The following is a 19874-nucleotide window of genomic DNA, read 5'->3' on the forward strand; positions in this document are numbered from 1 at the left end:
ATGCATCAAATTGCACACAAATATGAATGATGAAGTTGTTTTGCTTGAATGGCAACAGGGAAAATGGTTTGGAAAATGGGCTGCATTTAATAAAACAAACCCAATTAGAACAACATTTATTTAATTAAAAATAAAGAAAATAAAAGAAATGGGCCTAGCTAATGGCCCAAGCTATGAGCCTTGTTGGGATCACATCAAGACTTTTCTATAAAGAGTCAGTTATAACATTTTTTCCCACTAGGTAGCCCGTAAAATAGTTTTTACACCAAAAAATTCATTGAAATAGGAAAACTTGATCCATATGAGAATATATGATCAATGGACTTGATGTGACCCCACCAAACCCAATTGCACCTTCAAGCCCAAGCCCAAGCCCACTAAAAGGCCCAATAACAAGAAGTATGATGAAGAAATTCAAATGGGCCTCCCAATAGATGGACACAAATCTAATGGGCTTTTCACATTATTTTCATGGGCCAAAGAAATCAACAAGACTTGAAGAAGTGCATCAAAGCCTAATAGAATATATTTTAAATTGGGCCAATGTTTGGGCTTTGCTTTCAATAATGGTGTAAGACATAAAAATAGGTGTTACATGTACAAATGGGCTCGGCCCACTAAGAGTCTTCCTTAGGCCATGACTTCCTCATGGATCATGCATCCCATGGAGCCAAGTCCACACTCCACCCATGTGCCTCCTTCATCCAAGGGCTAAGAGAATGTCTTCTTTTCCAAGTCTTCATCCAAAGGCTAGGAAGATGCCTCCTTCTCCAAGCCACCATCCAAGGGTGATGATTAAAGCTTCTCATCCAAGCTTGATCTAAGGACCAAGAATTAGTCTAGCTTTTACGCTCACATATAAAAGCCAAAAGTAAACCATTTATACACTTTTACTCTTGAATTTTGCAATAGAAGCATAGTGTTAAGAGTACTCCACCCTATTGCATTTGAGAGTCTCCTTTGCTAGAGGGTTGAATATTCTCCTCTAGCCACCTTCCCCTAGCTTTCTCTTAAGCTAAACCTTCAAACACCTTAGTCTGAACCAATTAGCAAGAGCCTTAAACACTTGCTTCCACTCCCTTCCATGGATCACGTCTACTTCATGGAGCTTTCATCCATTCTGCCCAAGAGCTCCACCAGGACTTCAAGGATTACAAATGTTACTTAAAGACTTTCTGAACCTAGATGTTGATCAATAGAGGCTTGGACAAGGCGTGATTCCAAATGTTTACATGAACTTCGGCTAGAGTCATAATAGATTGGTTCAATAGTCTGCCAAATTAGGTCATATATTCATGTGATGACACTTTTAAGGTGTTTACAACATAATTTGTCGTAAGACAAATGACAAATCGTGAAGAGATTGTTCAAAATATTTTTTATAACGTTGTTGTTAAAGTTCCCCAACTTAACTAAGGAACATTGTGTGATAAATAGAAAATAACACAAGAAATGAGAGTTGATTTGTGTTTTGAAATTTTCACAATTCTTCGCTTATATCATCTAATAATATTAATATCACATAAAAATTGATATCTTTTATTGTAAAAAAATTACCATATTAAATTAAATTAATTTTGTTTTTATTGTTATGATATATGTTTCTATATTAAAACTAAGAATTTTATGCACATGAGCCCTTATTTATGTTTACACAAACCATAAAATCTAGGTTAGAATCAAATGTTACAAACTCCATTTGATGATACATTAATAAAGTAGGTTTTAATGATAACAAAATCTATAATGAAATGAAAACATAAGGTAGAATGATTCAAGTATTTAAGTCTCAACTTAGTCAAAGAAATAAATAGAATACACTCATACAAAGATTGGATGAGACAAAGTGAAAAGTTTTACCTAATTAGATGAGTCAAATTTGTTGATCAAACAAGTCAAGATAAGAATAGACTATGTGGAAGTCAAACAAAGTGACAGACGAGTCACATTGACCAGATGAGTAAAAGTTAAGACATACCAAACTATGTGAAAGACAACCCACAATTAATAAGACTCTAGAAGTAGACGAGTTAAGCCAAAAGTCAACTAGATGAGACAAAGTGAAGAGTTTCACTAGAGAAGACAAGTTAAATTTGTTGATTAAACGAGTCAAGAAGACTAGATATGTGAAAGTCAAACCAAGTGACCAGACAAGTCACATTCACCAAACAAGTAAAAGTTAAGAGTGACCAAACTATGTGAAAGACAACCCATATAATTGATAAGACTCACTCCTTCTGGAGACATTTTGCACCAACAATCTCAAGAACAATTATATATGAAAGAGTACATCTCACACATTCTTGTGATATAATTCTACATTTCTATGAAAGTAAAATTGTAATATAACTAAAAAAAGTACATCACTCTTATGTATAACAATTCTAAATTGATTATGTTTATGACACTAGAATAAAATAAATTGAAAATATTTTATTGTTCTTTATTTTTAAAGTATTGAGTGAAGCTTTCAGATGTAATATATGTTGTGAATTGTAAGTATTACAAAAGTTAGGGTCTCAAATTCTCAAGATTACATATCAACCAAAAGGTTTATATACTAAAACACTCCTTACACTTTCAAAGTGTGAAGCAAAGGAAGTGGACGTTGCATTCATGTAGTTGTGAATCTCATTTGAACATTTTTTAAATAAGTTTAAATCTTATCAATTTTCCCTCATCAATTATTTAAAAATTTTAATTTGTCAAAGTGAGATTGTTATCTAAACTTAATTGCTTATCCTTAATGGAGACTATAATCATAGCAATAGTGGCAAAAAATTTTTCACAGTTCAAACTGATACAAATTACTACACAAGAAATGTTGAACGCTTTGACAACATTTTCTATTAAGAAAGATACTATTTAAAAAAAATACTAACATTAATATTACTATTAATTTAGCATTTTATAATACTCAAAGAAGTAATTTAATTTTTATAATAATTTGGTGTTCATTGGTTTATAGATGATTAATAAGACGACAATAATATTAATATGAGAAAAATTGATCGAATTTTTATTTTGTAAAAGTTGACCATTTTAAATGAAATTAATTTGTTTTTAATGTTGTGATATATGTTTCTATATAAAAATTAAGACTTTTGTGCATATGAGCCCTTATTTATTCTTTACATGAGCCAAAAAATCTCAAAAAGTACACCACTATTGATATTCTCTGTATAACAATTCGAAATTGATTAAAAGAAATGTCCATGACCAATGTTATTTAACTATTATTTGAAAATGACCATGCTAGAAAAACTTGAACAAGCTCAACTTATATCGTGAATCAAAACTGTGTAAGTAGAGAGGCAATGAACGATGCAACAATGAGCAGAAGAGAGGTGAAGCAGTGTGAGGCTGAAGATGAAGTAGGTGAAGAAGAAGAAGAAGAAGAAGATGATGATGTTCCAGACACTGTTGTGATCTTCACCTTCATACCTTGACCACAATGACCTAAAGTACCACATGCAAAGTAACGTGTACCAGGCTTGTTCAGTTTCACAACATCATTGCCACTGCTCATTGAGTTCACTGCATTCCCAACATCACAATTCTTGTACTCACTCTCACTGCCTAGTTCAACCACGCTATGCAGCCCAGAAGAGTACTTGAAAACTGCAAAAACAAGAATAAACTTATCAATCAAATTAAACAAATTTGGAGCGGCCAAATATTCCAATCATTTAAGAAATGTGTAAGAAACATACCAAGTTGATCGCCAACATTAAATGTTTGGCCTGAAACCCAAGACTTGAAGTCTGTGGATGCATCCCAACCTTGGCTTCCACCAACTGCATGCTGTTCTGCCATGCCCTCATTTGTGATCAAAACAATAATCAGTGCCAAGAAAATTGTGTTCTTGTGCCCCATCTCTCTTTCCCTTTTGGGTCCCTGTTATTATCTTTGTTATGTTTTAGCGTTGTTGAGATCCATGACTATTTATACCAACAATCGGTGAAAATCTATACCCCACCACTAACAACTGTAACACATGATATTATTACGTTATTAGAATAATGTCATACGTAAGTTATTGTACAATAACATGTTAGAAGATATAAAGAATGGTTCCTTCTAATTGGGGTCTCTGTGGAGAAACAAGCAAAGCACTTTTGTGTAGTTTCCTCGTTTCAAGTGTTTGCATTAGCCGCCAAGTAAACTCTGGTGGGTAGAAGTTGTGAAAGCTTTGCGTTCAAACGAAGTTAGCATGAATCATCCCAAGGCTAGTGTGGAAGCTTAAATCTTAGTTTATATGACAGATAATGGCACAACAGGAGCAGGTGCTTTTACAAATTAGTGATGAGTAAATTGGAAGATCTGGTAAATAAATTACTCACCTGATTTCTTTTGTTAAATATAGAGCGTAGTAAACTCACTGGCATCTTTTTCATCCCCTCTCGTGTTCTTTGCGGTATGTAACTTTTGACCCCAACAAGACAAGTTTGGAGTCACATTAGAGGTGGCAAGACAGATTAGGCTTGACAGATGAGTCCATCGGTCTATGTTAAAAGGAACGGATTGGATTGAAGATTTCAATCTGTCAGTTCGTTCTGATCCGTCTCGTCTAGTCCGTCTTGATCCATTGACCTATTTTAAAAAATAAAAATAAAATAAAAATAATTAAAAAGATTAATTTTTTATATTATATTTTTTAAATGTATAAATATATAATTGTGAGAACCCCTGCCACCCACTTCACTGAAAACAGTCCACTCTCCCCTAATACTCTCTCCTTCCCTTTTTCTTTCTTTACCTTCTCTCTACCAGAAATCACCCAAAATTCACTGCAGTAGGTCTAAAATCCTTCTCATTGTTGCAGAATTTGGGATTGAAGCTAGATCAGAATCACTTCCCCAAGCTGAGCCTTCCTTCCCTATGCGTAAGTCAACCTGTACTCCTCCCTTGTCTTCTGATTTTAGAATTTTAGGTAATTCCATCATTCTGGGTTGTGGTAGGATTTGTTCTCACCATTGGCAATTGTAATTCAGTGCCTTAGGTTGGGAGATTGAGGTGTTCTCTTGGTTGAAGAGTCTTTGCTTGTCAAAATTTCAAAGGTAAGGGGAGCTAGCTAATTCTTACTCAAAATCGTTTAAAAGCTGTTTTGATGAGTCTGAACTGCATGTTTAAGCATTTAATTAATGATTGAATTGCATGATTTTCGTGTATGATGATCTTGTGATAAACCTGGACTCTTGCATGTGGGAACAGACTCGCAATCTGGTATTTTCGCCTGGACGAGTGGCTCTCGTCTGAGCGAAAACACCAAGAAAGCCACCCCTGTTCCTGCGCGAAGTCTCGCCTAGGCGAGTTGGGGTCGCTTAAGCGAGAGCTACCCTCGTCTAAGCGAACCAGCCTAGCCTGAGCGAGAGTTCGCCAGGTTTTTAATTTTTGCCACTGTTAGAGCCTCGCCTAGGCGAGATTGACTCGTCTAAGCGAGACAACCTCTCGCCTAGGCTAGATTTTCTAGCTTGAGCGAGGGCCACTGTAGTTGATTGCTTGGAGCCCTGTTCTAAGGAGTGAAGTGATATGAATTATATTAATTTGGTGCAGTTAATCTCCTGTATGTTTGGAATGTTTTTTTTTTATAAATGTAGTGAGTATTGAAAAGTTGATGAATATGAATTATGAGAAGTTGTGTTTGGAATGGAATTTCAAGGGAAATTCATGAAAACTTGTTAGTGTGTAAGGACATGAGGAATCCGTATTGGATGGTATCCTGAAACTCCAATAATCATTCACGCTCATGTAGAATAGAATGGATTATGTCATGAGGAGTAGCAGGAGGTCCTAGTCTTTGGACTCGATTAAGTCTTAGACGCGAAGGGGACTTACCCTGTGAGTGGTTGGGTGATAACCCCTTGTGTCCAAACTCTGCAGAGTTTGGGAACCTTCACAGGTGCAAGCCACCAAGAGCTCCAATGTCGCTTACACAATCTGGATATCGAGTCTAGAATTATATATATAATTGTGATATGTTTGTGATTGATGATTTTGATATGAATTGTATGATTCCTCTTGATTTTAATTAGCTCACCCTTCTCGTTTATGTTTGTTTTTCCTTATGCTTTCTCCTTGCTATGATCACCTGCTATTGGTGTGAGCTTATTGGTCGTTTAGCGGTTCTGTGGTAGTTCTCGTGGGTTAGATACCATGGAGTTTTGAGATGTTTAGTTTATGTTTGAGTACCTATGTTCTACATCAGGAATTCATAGGATATGTTTTGGATGACTGTACCAGCTGTATATTTTATATGACTGTTCTTCCTACTATCTATTGTGCTTAATCATAATATAATGTTTTATTTGATAGCGTGAAAAACTATTAAATAGGATGTTACAATAATAGTATTGTAATTTAAATTATTAACACCAACAAATTAAATTTCAATTATTAATTATAATTGAATAATTTAATATGTAAATTTAATAATTATTTTAATTTATCTAATTAAGAACATTGACTAATTAATTAAAAATAAAAAAAAATATTTTATTTGATTAAATATGTCTTTAATAATAATTTATATGTATACATAAATAAATTTAAAAATTTTAAAAATTTAAAAACATTAAAAAAAATTTGAAAAAAAAATAGACGGATAAGCCCGAAATGAATTGTAATTATTGGCTCATTTCTGTTTCACAGGTCAGCCGCTTTTGACGGGCCACTCAGACCGGACCCGGACCCGTTTGGCCGGGTTCGCATGCATCTAAAAAGTGATACAAGGAAAAAAATAAAGCAATTGAACACTTGAAGGGTCCTTATGTTGAAGGCATCTAATCAAATAAGTGACCCAGAGAAAATCTTAGTAAATATGAATATATATAGTTCATAATGATAAACTGATATTTGACACTTCAAACAGGGTAAGTGTATATGTTTCATCTGAAATACTTTTAGTGATATGATCTTTCAATGAATATGTATATATTCAGAACCTTCCATCTTTTAGATAGTTCAGGCCAATAGCCAATTTCTTCTGCATTACAACACAATACAACATAAGAGATACACAGCCATTGCAACACCAAAGCAAATCACTAGGGATACTTCATTACTTTTGTAATTGGCCATTACTTAATCTTCACAGGATAACTTAGATTGATCTCAGTAATCACTAGTACATGAATGAACAAGTTTCATGAAACTTGATTCTTAGTGTTAACCTTGATGATTGAAAAATGAAACAACAGTATTGTATACTAAGTCCTTGGCATTGAACCCCATTACATAGTCGGCATGAGCATAGTCCTCGATGAACTGAACACTGAGCTTGTCCTCATCATGGAACTTGAGTTTATCAAGTAAATTCTCAACATCACGAGCATCTGAAAGTGCATCTCTTCCACCATAGCTAATGAAGAGAGGGAGGTCATGAGGGATATTGGAAAGGTTGTAGATAGGAGGGAATATTTCTCCATAATGCATAATATTATAGTCTGGTCTCACATAATTAAATTTTGTCAACACCCCACGTCTTACAGCTGCAAAACATTGTAATACAAGCTTCTTTGATTACCATAAAACTAATTGAATTCACAACACCAGAAAGCAGTTATGTTGCTAGATCAGAAAATCCTACTCTGAGCCAGGTGCACCATGTTCTTTGTTGATGTTGACTGAGGTTCATTCATCAAGAATAGATCAACAGTTGAAGAATTGAGGCAGCAATTTTTACCTAAATAGGTCATCACATTTGGATCACAGATACAGTCAGAAAACTTTGACAGCATTAACAATAGTGATGGAGTTTGGGTAAGGACTTAGACCTGTTAGTGCAGTCATCAAGTCATAGCAGTCTATCCCAGGGTAAGCGCAGAGAGACTTGAGGAAGGCATCAACAGGTAACCTACACAAGGAATCATGGTTATGGTTTAAAAGTATAATAAGGAGACAAACTTGATTAATTTGTGAGTTCTATGTTCTTACGTACCCTTTTGGATTAAATTCTGCCAGACCGAAGAGGGTAGTGACCTGTTTGGCAAAACAAAAATCATTTCCCAGAATCATATGAACATGATTTCATAGTAACAAGAGGTGCCACATACCTCACCAACAAAGGACTTAGCAGCAATAACACCAAGTGCTGTGTTCATGTGGCTTAAATATGCTATAGGGCTCAACAAGGCTGCTGATTTCAGCTGGTTAACCAATGTCCCTTCGGAAAAGGATGCTAAAGCTATCAAAGTTCCCTGCCAAACACAACTAAATTATTCTCTTCATATTTAACTCATAACTCCTAATTAAAGTTATGTAATAAAAGTACCAAGGAATGGCCAACGTAATTGATCTTCTGCCCCGTTTGGCTGAATACATAGCTAAAGATTGCTGGTAGATCATAGGAGACAAGTTCATCCCAAGACCAATTCCAAAAGGCCTGTCACATTGACATAGAAGACTTAATTTAGCAAATTAGAGCAAAAACACAACATAACCTTCAAAAAAGACCAACCGGACTAGAGGGGTCCAATGAGATGTGTCGGCGGCTAAATCTGGTTCCTCTGCTGTTCGCAATCCACACGTCAAACCCGTTATCAGCTAAAATTAGAGGTAGATCTTGCTCTGGACAATTCAGAAGCCATGTCATACCATCCTGCATCCATCATGCACCCATTTAAGCTAAGTACTCAAAAAACACATACTACTGTTACAACAATAGTCTTCATTTTTCACTACCAGATATTTTATCAGTAAAAACTACATTAATAACAAACTTTAATCATTCTAGTGTCTTAATCAATAAATAATAAATATAACTAAATAAAGAGACTATATGAGATTTGGTAGACATTTTCATTTTTTCTACTTTGCTTTCATAACTTTTTCTGCAGTTCTCCATTTTATACCTATAATTTCCCTTTTTAAACTTCCAGGGCATTTTTTCAAGCACCCACTTTTATTAATTAGCTTTTATTAACTTTATTTTTAAAGATATGGAAGGATCATGAAGCATCTTTTTTCTCGTGGTTAGTATACTTTTTTAAAATACATGCTTCTGAGATTTATATAAGTTGAATCAGATTCTTGTAACAGTTGATCAATGACTATGATAGAAATTAAGCACGAGTGTAGTAAAAAATTAAAGTCAATTATAATCTCAAGAAAAAAACATCTTCTAAATCTTAAAGAGCAGTTTCATTTAGTAGGGTGTCATGCGCCAATGCTATCTTGGTTGGGAAAAAACCAAAATCGATGTGACACAGATACATGAAAACCTAAATGTGTACGCATGACACTATGAGTGGGGTTTCTATCATTGCTTGAGGATTGAGAATGTGCATATAGCGGCTTTTTGAATTTTACAAGCATGCTTGTTTGATACATTTTTTTCATCTTTGAAGTTAGAAGAATAAATTATTGACACATATCATGAGTGTCATGTGTTGCGAGTGTTAGATTGAAAAACAAAAAAAAGGCTCGTCAGTGCAATTATGATGTAATGGCCGACACTTGGACTTTGTGTTTTCTTTTATGCATATATTTCATAATATGAAAAGGATCATTTTAAGGATTGGGTTTCTCGCAATTACAAAAAAAGAAGAAAAAATTAGAGAGGACACTGATGCTATCATAATACACTTTGTTGTTAATTTCAAGCCCCGTTGATGGTGGGATATATACCAAAAAGGTAACCTAAAAGAAAAAAAAAAATTAAACAGGAAAATTTGTTGTGGAAGTCATAATGGAACATAAATATCCTAGGAAGCATTACATTGAAAGATATCTGAAGAAAATCAAATTCATATAACGCGGAATTTAACAGCTGGATCACACTCGTTAACAATGGTCAACGCTTATTGACCCTCCTTTAAGCAAATGAAACATGCTTTAGCTAAAGAGTAAAGTAAAATTCTGTTTCTTTTATATAGAATTTAACATTTATAAAGATGATTCATTCATTTTTTATTTAGAAGAGATCGATTTTGAAAAAAAAAACATTTTTATAAATCATTTATTGTGATGATTGTTTCTCAAGCACCTTTCGATTGCTTATTTGTAACGTCACTAATTGTAATAATGCGTTAAGCAACGATACATATGAGCATCACGTAATTTTTTTCACCTTTATCTAAAATAGCATAAAAAATCAACTCTTAATGTTGTGACAGACGCGGAACTTTTGCCACCTTATCATAAAAACCTGTCAATATTTGTGGTAACGTTTGTCTGAAGAATGACAAACGGTATGAAATGAATGGTGTGGATAAAGAGGAATAGAAAAGAGAATAAAATATTGCGTGAGTAGAAAAAAATAACTATAAAACAGATATATATTAAAAAGAAAATAGAAAACATATATTTCTTTCACTTCTAATTCAAGCTAAAGAGTTCTGCATTTGCCTACCTAACATTTAGGGGAAAGAGAAGAAAGAAAAAATAAAAAAATAAAAAGAAAACATATCGAAAATATAACTGAAAAAAGTAAGCAAAATGAAACGAACATGGTATCATTAAACAGATGTATCTATTATATAACCTTTCAGATTTCAATGCTGGAAGCTACCTCGGCATTGTTGGAAACTTTTTATCCAAAATACTATTACAAAACACGTAAAAAAACTTATAACGCATTGCTTCAAAGGTATAATGTAGGAGATTACATAATTCAACTTCATGATATACACATAATCATGATGTCGAAAACGTTTTCTTTCCACTGAACAGTTTAAAAAGGTGAATTGGTATTAGTGTGAGTTTTTTCAAACACTTTTGTCCATTGAAAAGTGAAATTATGTTATGAATGTTGTGTGAAAGCAATTAATAGAGAGTTTTCCACTCACCACTAGAACTCCGTGTTGTATGATTACTGGTTGTTTCCTAGTTCTGCCACCGCTGCTTTTACCACGACCTTCTGGGATCCTTTGCAAACTCAGAATAAATCCATCATTTGTGGTAACCTTAAAAACATGTCAACACAAAAATGTCTCATTATTTTGATCATATGTTAATGTAATTAATATCTCCGAACACCATTGCAAACAATTTACCTGGTGTTCTTGGCATTCGTATCCATGCACAATGACAGAAGAGGAACATAGACCAGACACCGGAGGGTGGATGTTTCTGCCAAAGGAGCCACGGCTTGAAGCATGTGGTTCATGTGGGAGGGTTGTGAGGACCAAGAAAAGGGTCAAAGCAGTGAAACTGATTGAACCTTGAAGAGCCATGTTTGTGAGATGGTGTATCTATTAAAGGTGTTGATATGTGTGTGTGTTTATATAGGGTGTGGGACGAGAAAGAAGGGGAAAGTAATTGTATGAAACTGAAGAAAAAGAGAACACCAGAGGATGGGAAAACGGTTTTTGTTTGATTCCTCACTTTATCTGCTTGAAGACAGGTTAAAATAATAATTAATTAAGGCTCGGACTACAAGAGTTATGTGAGGGGAAAATTGATAGAAAATTACATTGAAACACATTCACATAAAAGTATATAAAAATCATATTGAAAAAGAATAACTAAACAATGTAAAAGCTATTTAAGTGTGGGGATCCACTAATCTTTGCTCGGGTATGGGTTTCAATCAATTCAACAAACTGATGCACTGATTTCTGATACAAATGACTTTGGCAGTGTGAAATTTGAAGGGTACCCCACTCTCTCTGCCTTGGATGCAGAAACTTGTAGGGATAGAAATATGCCAAAAAAGGGTTGTGGGACCCAAGTTGTGTTTGGGATGTTTTTCACGTCATGGGTTGGGTGTGTGGTTTTATTTTATCTATTTTCTAGTGCCATAAGTTGGATGAATAAGATTGAGAAAAAAAAAAAAAAAGAAGAAAGTGGTCAGTGAGTACTGAAAAGGACGTGATGGTTTGAGTGGTATGAGGCTCTGTGGATTTAGGTGTGAACAGAAGAAACTTTGTTTTGGTGCTTCATCTGAAAAGAAAGAAAAAGTGTTTCCTTTAAAAAGTGTTTCCACTAAAATCTCCTTCATGGCAATAGTTATTGTGGTCAAATGTTCCAGTGATTGAAGGGGTAAAAAGGGCATTTAATTAAAGCCTTCAATTAATATGGAGAGTGATTGCTTTTTCACTGAATTTGCTTTGTAAAGGCATCAAAAAGTAAAAAGTAAATCCTTTGTTTTTCATTCCTTAATAACGAAAGAAACAAAGAGAACTTGACAGCAAGTTCAGCATCCACAGCATAAAACGCGTAATTTTCATCAAATTCTCTTTAGCTTCTACGCTATCTTTCATTCCATATGGATTTAGCCACCTATATAAACTCTTCAATTTTATCAAAATAAATATTTATTCCGACCTGAGTTTTTGTTTGTTTTAACATATTTCATTAATATAATATCAGGATCGATCACCGCATTTAAAAAATTGTTTGTTTTAAAATTTGAACTAATATCACTGTTACGTGTATGCATAATTATAAAAGATAAATATAATTAGAGTAAAAGGGTACTACTTTTTAAGTAAGTGTTTTTTATTCGAAACAAAGACTTAACAAATACTGAAGAAGAGCCTACTGCAGAAGCTAGTGATGTTGAACCTGATTATGGTGTAGAGGGTATGGAGAGGATATTACAGTTAAGGGTCCTCAACTTTCTATGAATGCTAGTAATGCATATTTTATTTGACAGTGACATCACTCAGGATTTTATTCATTTATGGAAAAAAAAAATTGGATTGCATTTACTTAGATGTTCCTTCCATGTGTAAAGGGTTTACTTGGCAGTTGCAGACATTTAACTTCTCAGTGTGACCTCGTCTCTACTGCATCAGAGTAGTATATTGTGAGGGTGTTATCACACAGGTGTAAAATTGTGCATATAAAATTTACAAATAAAATCAGATAATTTAGAGATTGAATTAATATCTCTTTTATTTTTTATATATTCATTAATAAACATTCAAATTTCATTAAAAACTTATGATACCACATTATTCAATATTTTTCTTATACTTTTAAACTCACGTTAATGTCGTTCTTAAACTTTTAAAAGTTTTCTATTATATTTTTTTAATACTTTTAATTTGTTTTGGTAAAGTTTTCTTTCTAACTTTCATTTTTTCTTCAAAGTTTTGCACTTCCAGACTACAACAATTGCATCTTATATAAATATTACTCAAACTCTTGTTTCTTTTCTTTTTTCTTAAAGTTAACCTTCCAAATAAGAAATTGGAAAAATATGCATTATCAAGAAGAACATCACTCTTGTTGTAGAGTCAATTAATTGTGTCAAAGACATAAAGTCCACATTCCAATATTTTAAGTGAGTTGATAATAAGGTAAACTTGGGAGACTCATAGAAAATTATTATATATAAAAGAAATCTTTTGTGTAGATATAAATGTCCAAATCAACAAACAAGACAGAAGAACAATTGTTGACAAATGATGCAAAGTAAAATTACACATCAAAAAGTGATTTTAATCTTATTAAATTTCTTATTCTTCAAAATTTCTTATTCTTCAAAGTAAACACGAATGTTTCTAATGTTTCTACATATGCTATCTTAATAGACGATGTGATTGTCTAAGTAAGAATGACATAACTGATAAGATTGTGTAATTAAAATCTATCACACGATAATCATACGTAAATAGTACCTTTCAATGAAAGAGGAGAAGGATGGACCCAACCTTAGATGAACTTGACTCGATGTTATCTTATTTGAGTTTGATCCAATTCACTATTTCATAATTTAGATAATCTCGTTCAACATAAATTAAGAAAAAGTTTTGCAAATGTAATGATTTGTTTTTTTAAGAACTTTAACAAAAAGTAACATCAATCAAATTAGACTATAAAAGATAATTAATAAAGATATTTTAAAAAATTTTAATAATTAGTTGGTATTTAAATAATTTTTTAAATTTGGTGGTAATTAAAATAAATGGTTAAAGATTGAAGAAAAGATTAGAAAATGGAAAGCAAACTTGAATTGCTGAAGGGTTATCTGCACGCATCAGTTTCCATCTCTTGTCATTACTTTGCATGCCAAGAAACATAACTCTTGTCATAACTTTGCAGAGAAAAGAAGATTGCGTAACTCAGTCTACAAAAACTATTCTAAATCTGTCTTCATATATCCGTATGTCTCTCTCATTCTCTTTTTTTCTATTCTAATGCACCTATTTATGCTAAATTAAGCTAAAAACTAAAAAAAATACAAGGCTGAATGTTAACTCTGAAATTTTAGTCACACTTAAAATAAATAAAACCAAAATTCTCCGGAAATCCTTAGTATCAAATCAAAAAAAATGGTGCATGTTAAGTCTAATTTGCATAATTTAATCTCACTAAAATTAAAATCTCACTAAAATTAAAATAAAAAAAATAAAGGAAAAAATAAAATTTAAGAAGTGAAAGAAAAGAAAATGAACCTTGTTTCTATCATCTAGAAGAGATTAACTATCAAATGAAATGCTTGAATTCAAGCAACTAAAGGAAATTATATTACTAAGGTTTAATAATGCTATCGGTCCCTATTTTTGTTCCAAAACTCTTATTTTTGTTCCAAAACTTCAACTTGGTCCCTCTTCTTTAGAAATCTCAATTAGGTTCCTAATTTTGTTAAAATATATTACAGATACCTTTTTGTTAAATTATAATCGTTATTAATTGAATAGTGACGTGATATAGTTGGACTATAAATATTGAAGTTATTAGTGACATGGCAGACAAATAAAAATTTGATTTAATATTAAAAAATAATTTTTGAAATTAGGGTTTATGAACATAAATTAAATCCACAATTTGTATACTCGATGCTTTTCCTAACAATTATATTGAAATTGGACAATTTGTATACTCGATGCTTTTCCTAACAATTATATTGAAATTGGACAAGTAAACAGAATGGGAATTTAATTTATGTTCATAAACCTTAACTTCAAAATTTATTTTTTAATATTAAATCAAATTTTTATTTGTCTACCATATCACTAATAATTTTTTTATTGTCCTTGTCACTATTTTCAACACTTCCCAACCATGTCACGTCACCGTTTAATTAACAATATTTACCACAACTTAAAATAAAGGACATATGTGATACATTTTAACAATATTAGAGACCTAATTGAGACTTCTTAAAAAAAATACCAAATTGAGATTTTGGAACGAAAATAAAAACTAAGATCATAATTAAACCTATTACTAAAATGGATTAATCAGCTAGATGTAGATGCCTAGAACAAGATGAGTTCCTAAAACGAATGCAGGACTGGAAGCAAGTGCAGAATGATGTATAAGAACAAGAGCAAGTCAAACGGTCACGGTCAACACATGTGTAAAACTGAATTTCTACCTAGTAAGCCCACATGGCAGCAATAACTTAGATAATGGTTGCAGCAATTTGACGACAAACTGCAGCAGTGATAAATATGTGAAAATTTTTAATTATGTGATTGCAATGCACAGGGAAACACACGTGGAACCAATGACAGCTTGGTCAATGCATGACAGTGGCAAGGCAATGCAGCTTGTTTTCGGGTGCAGATGTAATGCTCTTCATATCAAAACAAGAATCACATGTTGTTGGAAGTCCCATGTAACATCTCATTTAATAGTATTTTCAGCTATTAAACAAAATATCATATTATGATATAGCAAAACAGATCGACAGAAGGATATACAACGGTTTAATACAGTCATCCCAAAAATAACCTATTTTCAATCCTTGTACTACTATCAGAAGCAGACTTAAGGAAAAGTACGGCTCATACATTCCAAAATGCTCTATTCTAAAAAAACATGAGTCCATAAACAAAGGAACACTAAGAGTCACTGCTCAGGTCCGGTCCGGGGGAGTCATACCATCACCTGTATTCTTCTCTGCTCACACCAAGTAGTAGGTGGTCATCGCAAAAGAAGATATTCAAAGAAACATGCCAAGCAAGAAGGGTAAGCTAACAACTCACATAAAGAGCGGTGAAGTCACATAAATATATACATACTTAGTAAACAAACAAACTTTTTACGCATTGTAAATTAAACCAAGTCGCTAGTAAAAGACACACAAGTACCCGACTCTAACTCAATATCCGAATTGTATAAGCAAATTGGATCTCTTGGTAGCTTGCACCTGTGAAGGTTCCTAAACTCTGCAGAATTTAGGCTCAAGGGGTTATCACCCAACCACTCCCAAGGTAAGTCCCCTCCGCGTCTATGACTGATCGGGTCCACAGACTAGGACCTCCTGCTACTCCTCACGACATAACCCACTACGCTCTACATGAGTCTTAATGGATTATTGGAGCGTCAGGATGCCAACCAAAAACGAGTCCTTAAATGCTTACACACACTAAGTACTTTTCCTAGGAATTCCCATGAAATCCTAGTTCACCTCATCCCTTCACAAATTCTCATTTCACCAACTTTCATCATACAATTATATGCATATACTACCTATCATTATCATCCATCATACTGTAAGCAAACATCATCTTTGTCTCAATCCATAAAACTATTATTCATTTAAAACAGAGAAGGAAATATAATCCTGTAGTGAAACTCGCCTAAGCTAGCGAATCTCGCCTAGGCTAGGAAGTAGTCTCGCTCAGGCGAACTACCCTCGCCTGGGCGAGACCCTTTACAGTGGTTACTCGAATGCCAGAGCGAGTTCTCGCTCAGGCCAGGCTGGTTCGCCTAGACGAGAAGATGTCTCGCTCAGGCGACCCCAGCTCGCCTAGGCGAGACCTCGCGCAACACTCAGAGACAACCTCCTGATGCTTTCGCTTAGGCGAGGCCTAGGCGAAATTATCAAGTTTTCAGCATTGTTCTTCACATGCAAAGCTACGAAATTCAAGCCACCATCCAATTACACATCATCAGCAGTTCAAACATGAAATTAAGCTAAGAATCATCCCCTCCAAACATACCAAGCCCCTAATTACTCGAAAGTTTAGATAATAGTTAGCTTCCCTTACCTCTTTTGTTAAGATTTGAGCTTGGTGGGGTTGAAATGGGCACACTTGAGACTGAGACTTTAAAATATGAGTAGTGGACTCCAGTACCACTCTCTTCCTCTCCTATTTATAATGAAGCAAGCACGTACATATGAAAAGATATGAAAAGACTACTCTAAGATACTAGGCATGATTACATGCAACAGTAGATATGGCAGTAGGTAGTTTCCCACACTCAACCCCCTACACATAGGGTTAATGATACAATAGGTATAGGTAATAATTCTAACACTCCCCCTCAAGCTGGAGCATACAAATTGTATGAACCAAGCTTGGAACAAATGAACTCAACCCGAGGTCCCCTTAATGACTTGGTCAACACATCTGCAAGTTGGTCATTTGACCCAACGAACTCAGTACAAATTTCCTTGGTCATCAATTTTTCTCGAACAAAGTGGCAGTCAATTTCTATGTGTTTAGTTCTCTCATGAAACACTGGATTTGATGCAATGTGGAGAGCAGCCTGGTTGTCACAATACATCTTCATGGTCTGAATTTCACAGAAGTTAAGCTCTCGAAGAAATTGCTTTACCCATATGAGTTCACACGTGAGAGACGCCATTGCCCGATATTCAGCTTCAGCGGTGGATCGAGCCACTACATTTTGCTTCTTACTTTTCCAAGAGATAACATTTCCTCCAAGGAGGACACAATATCCCGTAGTAGAGCGTCTGTCAATAGGAGAGCCTGCCCAATCAGCATCACAGTACCCAGAGATTTGAACATTTCCTTTATCTTCATATAGCAAACCTTGTCCTGGAGCCTTCTTGAGGTACCTTAAAATACGGATGATGGCATTCCAATGTCCAAGACATGGAGTCTGCATAAACTGGCTAACAATTCCAACTGCGAAAGATAGATCAGGCCTCGTAATAGTGAGATAAATTAACTTTCCAACGAGCCTCCTATATCTCTCTGGATCGGAGAATAATTCGCCTTCTACTGTTGTTAACTTCTGATTCGGGTCCATAGGACTCTCTACTGGTCTGCAGTCAGTCATACCTGTTTCTTGTAATATATCAAGAGCATATTTCCTTTGAGAGATTACAACTCCATCTTTTGACTGAGCTACTTCAATGCCCAAGAAGTATTTGAGGCTTCCGAGATCCTTGGTTTGAAAATGTTTACACAAGTGCTCCTTCAGTTGAGATATTCCAGTAGTATCATTTCCTGTAATAACAATATCATCAACATATACTATTAGGTAGACACATTTCCCAGGAGAGGTATGTTTGTAAAAGACTGAGTGATCTGCCTCACTGCGTCTTAACCCAAATTTTTGAACAATGGAGCTGAATTTTCCAAACCAAGCTCGTGGTGATTGTTTGAGGCCATATAAAGATCGATGCAATTTGCATACCATACCAGACTCCCCCTGAGCAACAAACCCAGGAGGTTGCTCCATGTAAACTTCCTCCTCAAGATCACCATGAAGAAAGGCATTTTTGATATCCAACTGATGAAGAGGCCAGTGACGAATGGCTGCCATTGCAAAGAAGAGGCGAATAGTAGTCATCTTGGCCACGGGAGAGAAGGTGTCACAATAGTCAAGGCCATAAACCTGAGTGTACCCTTTTGCAACCAATCGGGCTTTGAGTCGATCAACCTGACCATCAGGGCCAACTTTAATTGCATACACCCATCGACAACCAACAGCCTTCTTACCCAAAGGGAGGGGCACGAGCTCCCAAGTATGATTGCTTTCAAGAGCCTGCATCTCTGCAATCATGGCTTGTCGCCATCCAGGATGATCAAGTGCTTCATTCACATTTTTGGGAATAACAACAGAAGACACTGAGGATAAAAGTGAACAATAGGAAGGCGATAATCGGTGATAGCTAAGAAAATTATAAATGGGATGTGGATTTCGAGAGGAACGAGTACCTTTTCTGAGAGCAATGGGCCAACCTAAATCACCTTCACCAGGAGTCGTGGGATCAAGAGACGAGGGAGAAGAATCTGAAGTAGGGGATTCACCATGTTCTTGAACAACTGGACTATTCGTCGGCGTCCTGTGTTGGAGAGAGTCAATAGGTGGAGATGATGGCTCAGGAGGACTTTGGTCGAGACTTGGAGGGACAGGCACATTGGAAATATTGTACTCAACCACGGGAATAGGAAGGACCTGCTGGATGACATGGACATCTTGAACAGATGGAGAGAAGTAAGGGGTCTGTTCAAAAAATGTAACATTGGCAGACATGTAATATTTCTTGGTTTCAGGAGAGTAACATCGATACCCTTTTTGAAGTCGTGAATAGCCCAAGAAAACACATTTGAGAGAGCGAGCAGAAAGCTTGTCTAACCCGGGAGACATGTCATGAACAAAACATACACAACCAAAAACTCTAGGAGAAGTGTGAAAGAGAGGATTGTCTGGAAACAGAATGGAGAAAGGGACCTTATGATTGAGAGAGGAAGATGGCATCCGATTAATAAGAAAACCTGCAGTTAAGATGGCATCTCCCCAGTGATGGACAGGAACGTTGGCACTAAGCAAAAGGGTACGAGCAGTTTCAACTAAGTGTCGATTTTTCCTTTCTGCTATACCATTTTGTTGTGGCGTATGAGGACAAGTAGACTGGTGCAGGATACCATGGGAACTCAAAACATTAGAAAGAGCAGACGAAAAATACTCTTTGGCATTGTCACTTCTTAAGATTTTAATTACTTGACCAAATTGATTCTTAATTTCATTCAAAAAGGATGTGAAGAGGGATAATAATTCAGAACGATCTTTCATAAGATAAACCCAAGTACATCTCGAATATTCATCAATGAAAGTAACAAAATACCTAAAGCCAAAAGATGAGACACGACTAGGTCCCCAGATATCGGAATGGATGACAGAAAAACTAGAAGTACACTTTGATTGAGATCTTTTAGGAAAGGTAGATCTAACATGTTTTCCTAGTTGACATGACTCACATTCTAAAGTCTGGA

At 34.9% G+C, this 19874-nt stretch overlaps 2 protein-coding genes across 4 annotated transcripts; both read right to left on the reverse strand.

The window, feature by feature from the left end:
- Positions 1 to 3150: 3150 nt before the first annotated feature.
- On the reverse strand, positions 3151 to 3930 carry LOC114194808 (Cupredoxin superfamily protein). Its single transcript, XM_028085220.2, has 2 exons — positions 3714 to 3930; positions 3151 to 3621 (listed from the first exon to the last, which is right to left on the reverse strand). The coding sequence occupies exons 1-2, from the start codon at positions 3874 to 3876 to the stop codon at positions 3293 to 3295; spliced, it is 492 nt and encodes a 163-aa protein (XP_027941021.1). The 5' UTR covers positions 3877 to 3930; the 3' UTR covers positions 3151 to 3292.
- Positions 3931 to 7025: 3095 nt separating this feature from the next.
- On the reverse strand, positions 7026 to 11372 carry MPL1 (Myzus persicae-induced lipase 1). Of its 3 annotated transcripts, none has more exons than XM_028084957.2 (9): positions 10995 to 11342; positions 10788 to 10904; positions 8459 to 8599; positions 8273 to 8383; positions 8055 to 8198; positions 7940 to 7980; positions 7776 to 7855; positions 7589 to 7684; positions 7026 to 7490 (listed from the first exon to the last, which is right to left on the reverse strand). In XM_028084957.2, the coding sequence occupies exons 1-9, from the start codon at positions 11172 to 11174 to the stop codon at positions 7168 to 7170; spliced, it is 1233 nt and encodes a 410-aa protein (XP_027940758.1). In that variant the 5' UTR covers positions 11175 to 11342; the 3' UTR covers positions 7026 to 7167. The 3 variants fall into 3 exon arrangements, with proteins under 3 accessions (XP_027940758.1, XP_085526661.1, XP_027940836.1); XM_085670535.1 differs by having other exon boundaries at positions 7132 to 7515; positions 10995 to 11372; XM_028085035.2 differs by having other exon boundaries at positions 7132 to 7512; positions 10995 to 11371.
- Between the last annotated feature and the right edge of the window lie 8502 nt (positions 11373 to 19874).

Source organism: Vigna unguiculata, chromosome 1, assembly GCF_037176805.1.
Source record: "Vigna unguiculata cultivar grain cowpea cultivar isolate G323 ecotype 2 chromosome 1, ASM3717680v1, whole genome shotgun sequence".
NCBI lineage: Eukaryota > Viridiplantae > Streptophyta > Magnoliopsida > Fabales > Fabaceae > Vigna > Vigna unguiculata.

What these genes read in the sequence shown, in the direction of transcription:
- LOC114194808 (XM_028085220.2), bottom strand. Translation starts at nt 3,876, where the DNA reads ATGGGGCACAAGAACACAATTTTCTTGGCACTGATTATTGTTTTGATC. An exon ending in TAATGTTGGCGATCAACTTG is followed by an intron (nt 3,622 to 3,713) that starts GTATGTTTCTTA and finishes TTGTTTTTGCAG; the next exon opens with TTTTCAAGTACTCTTCTGGG.
- MPL1 (XM_028084957.2), bottom strand. Translation starts at nt 11,174, where the DNA reads ATGGCTCTTCAAGGTTCAATCAGTTTCACTGCTTTGACCCTTTTCTTG. An exon ending in GCAGAATTTAATCCAAAAGG is followed by an intron (nt 7,856 to 7,939) that starts GTACGTAAGAAC and finishes TTCCTTGTGTAG; the next exon opens with GTTACCTGTTGATGCCTTCC. An exon ending in CATGGTGCACCTGGCTCAGA is followed by an intron (nt 7,491 to 7,588) that starts GTAGGATTTTCT and finishes AATGTTTTGCAG; the next exon opens with CTGTAAGACGTGGGGTGTTG.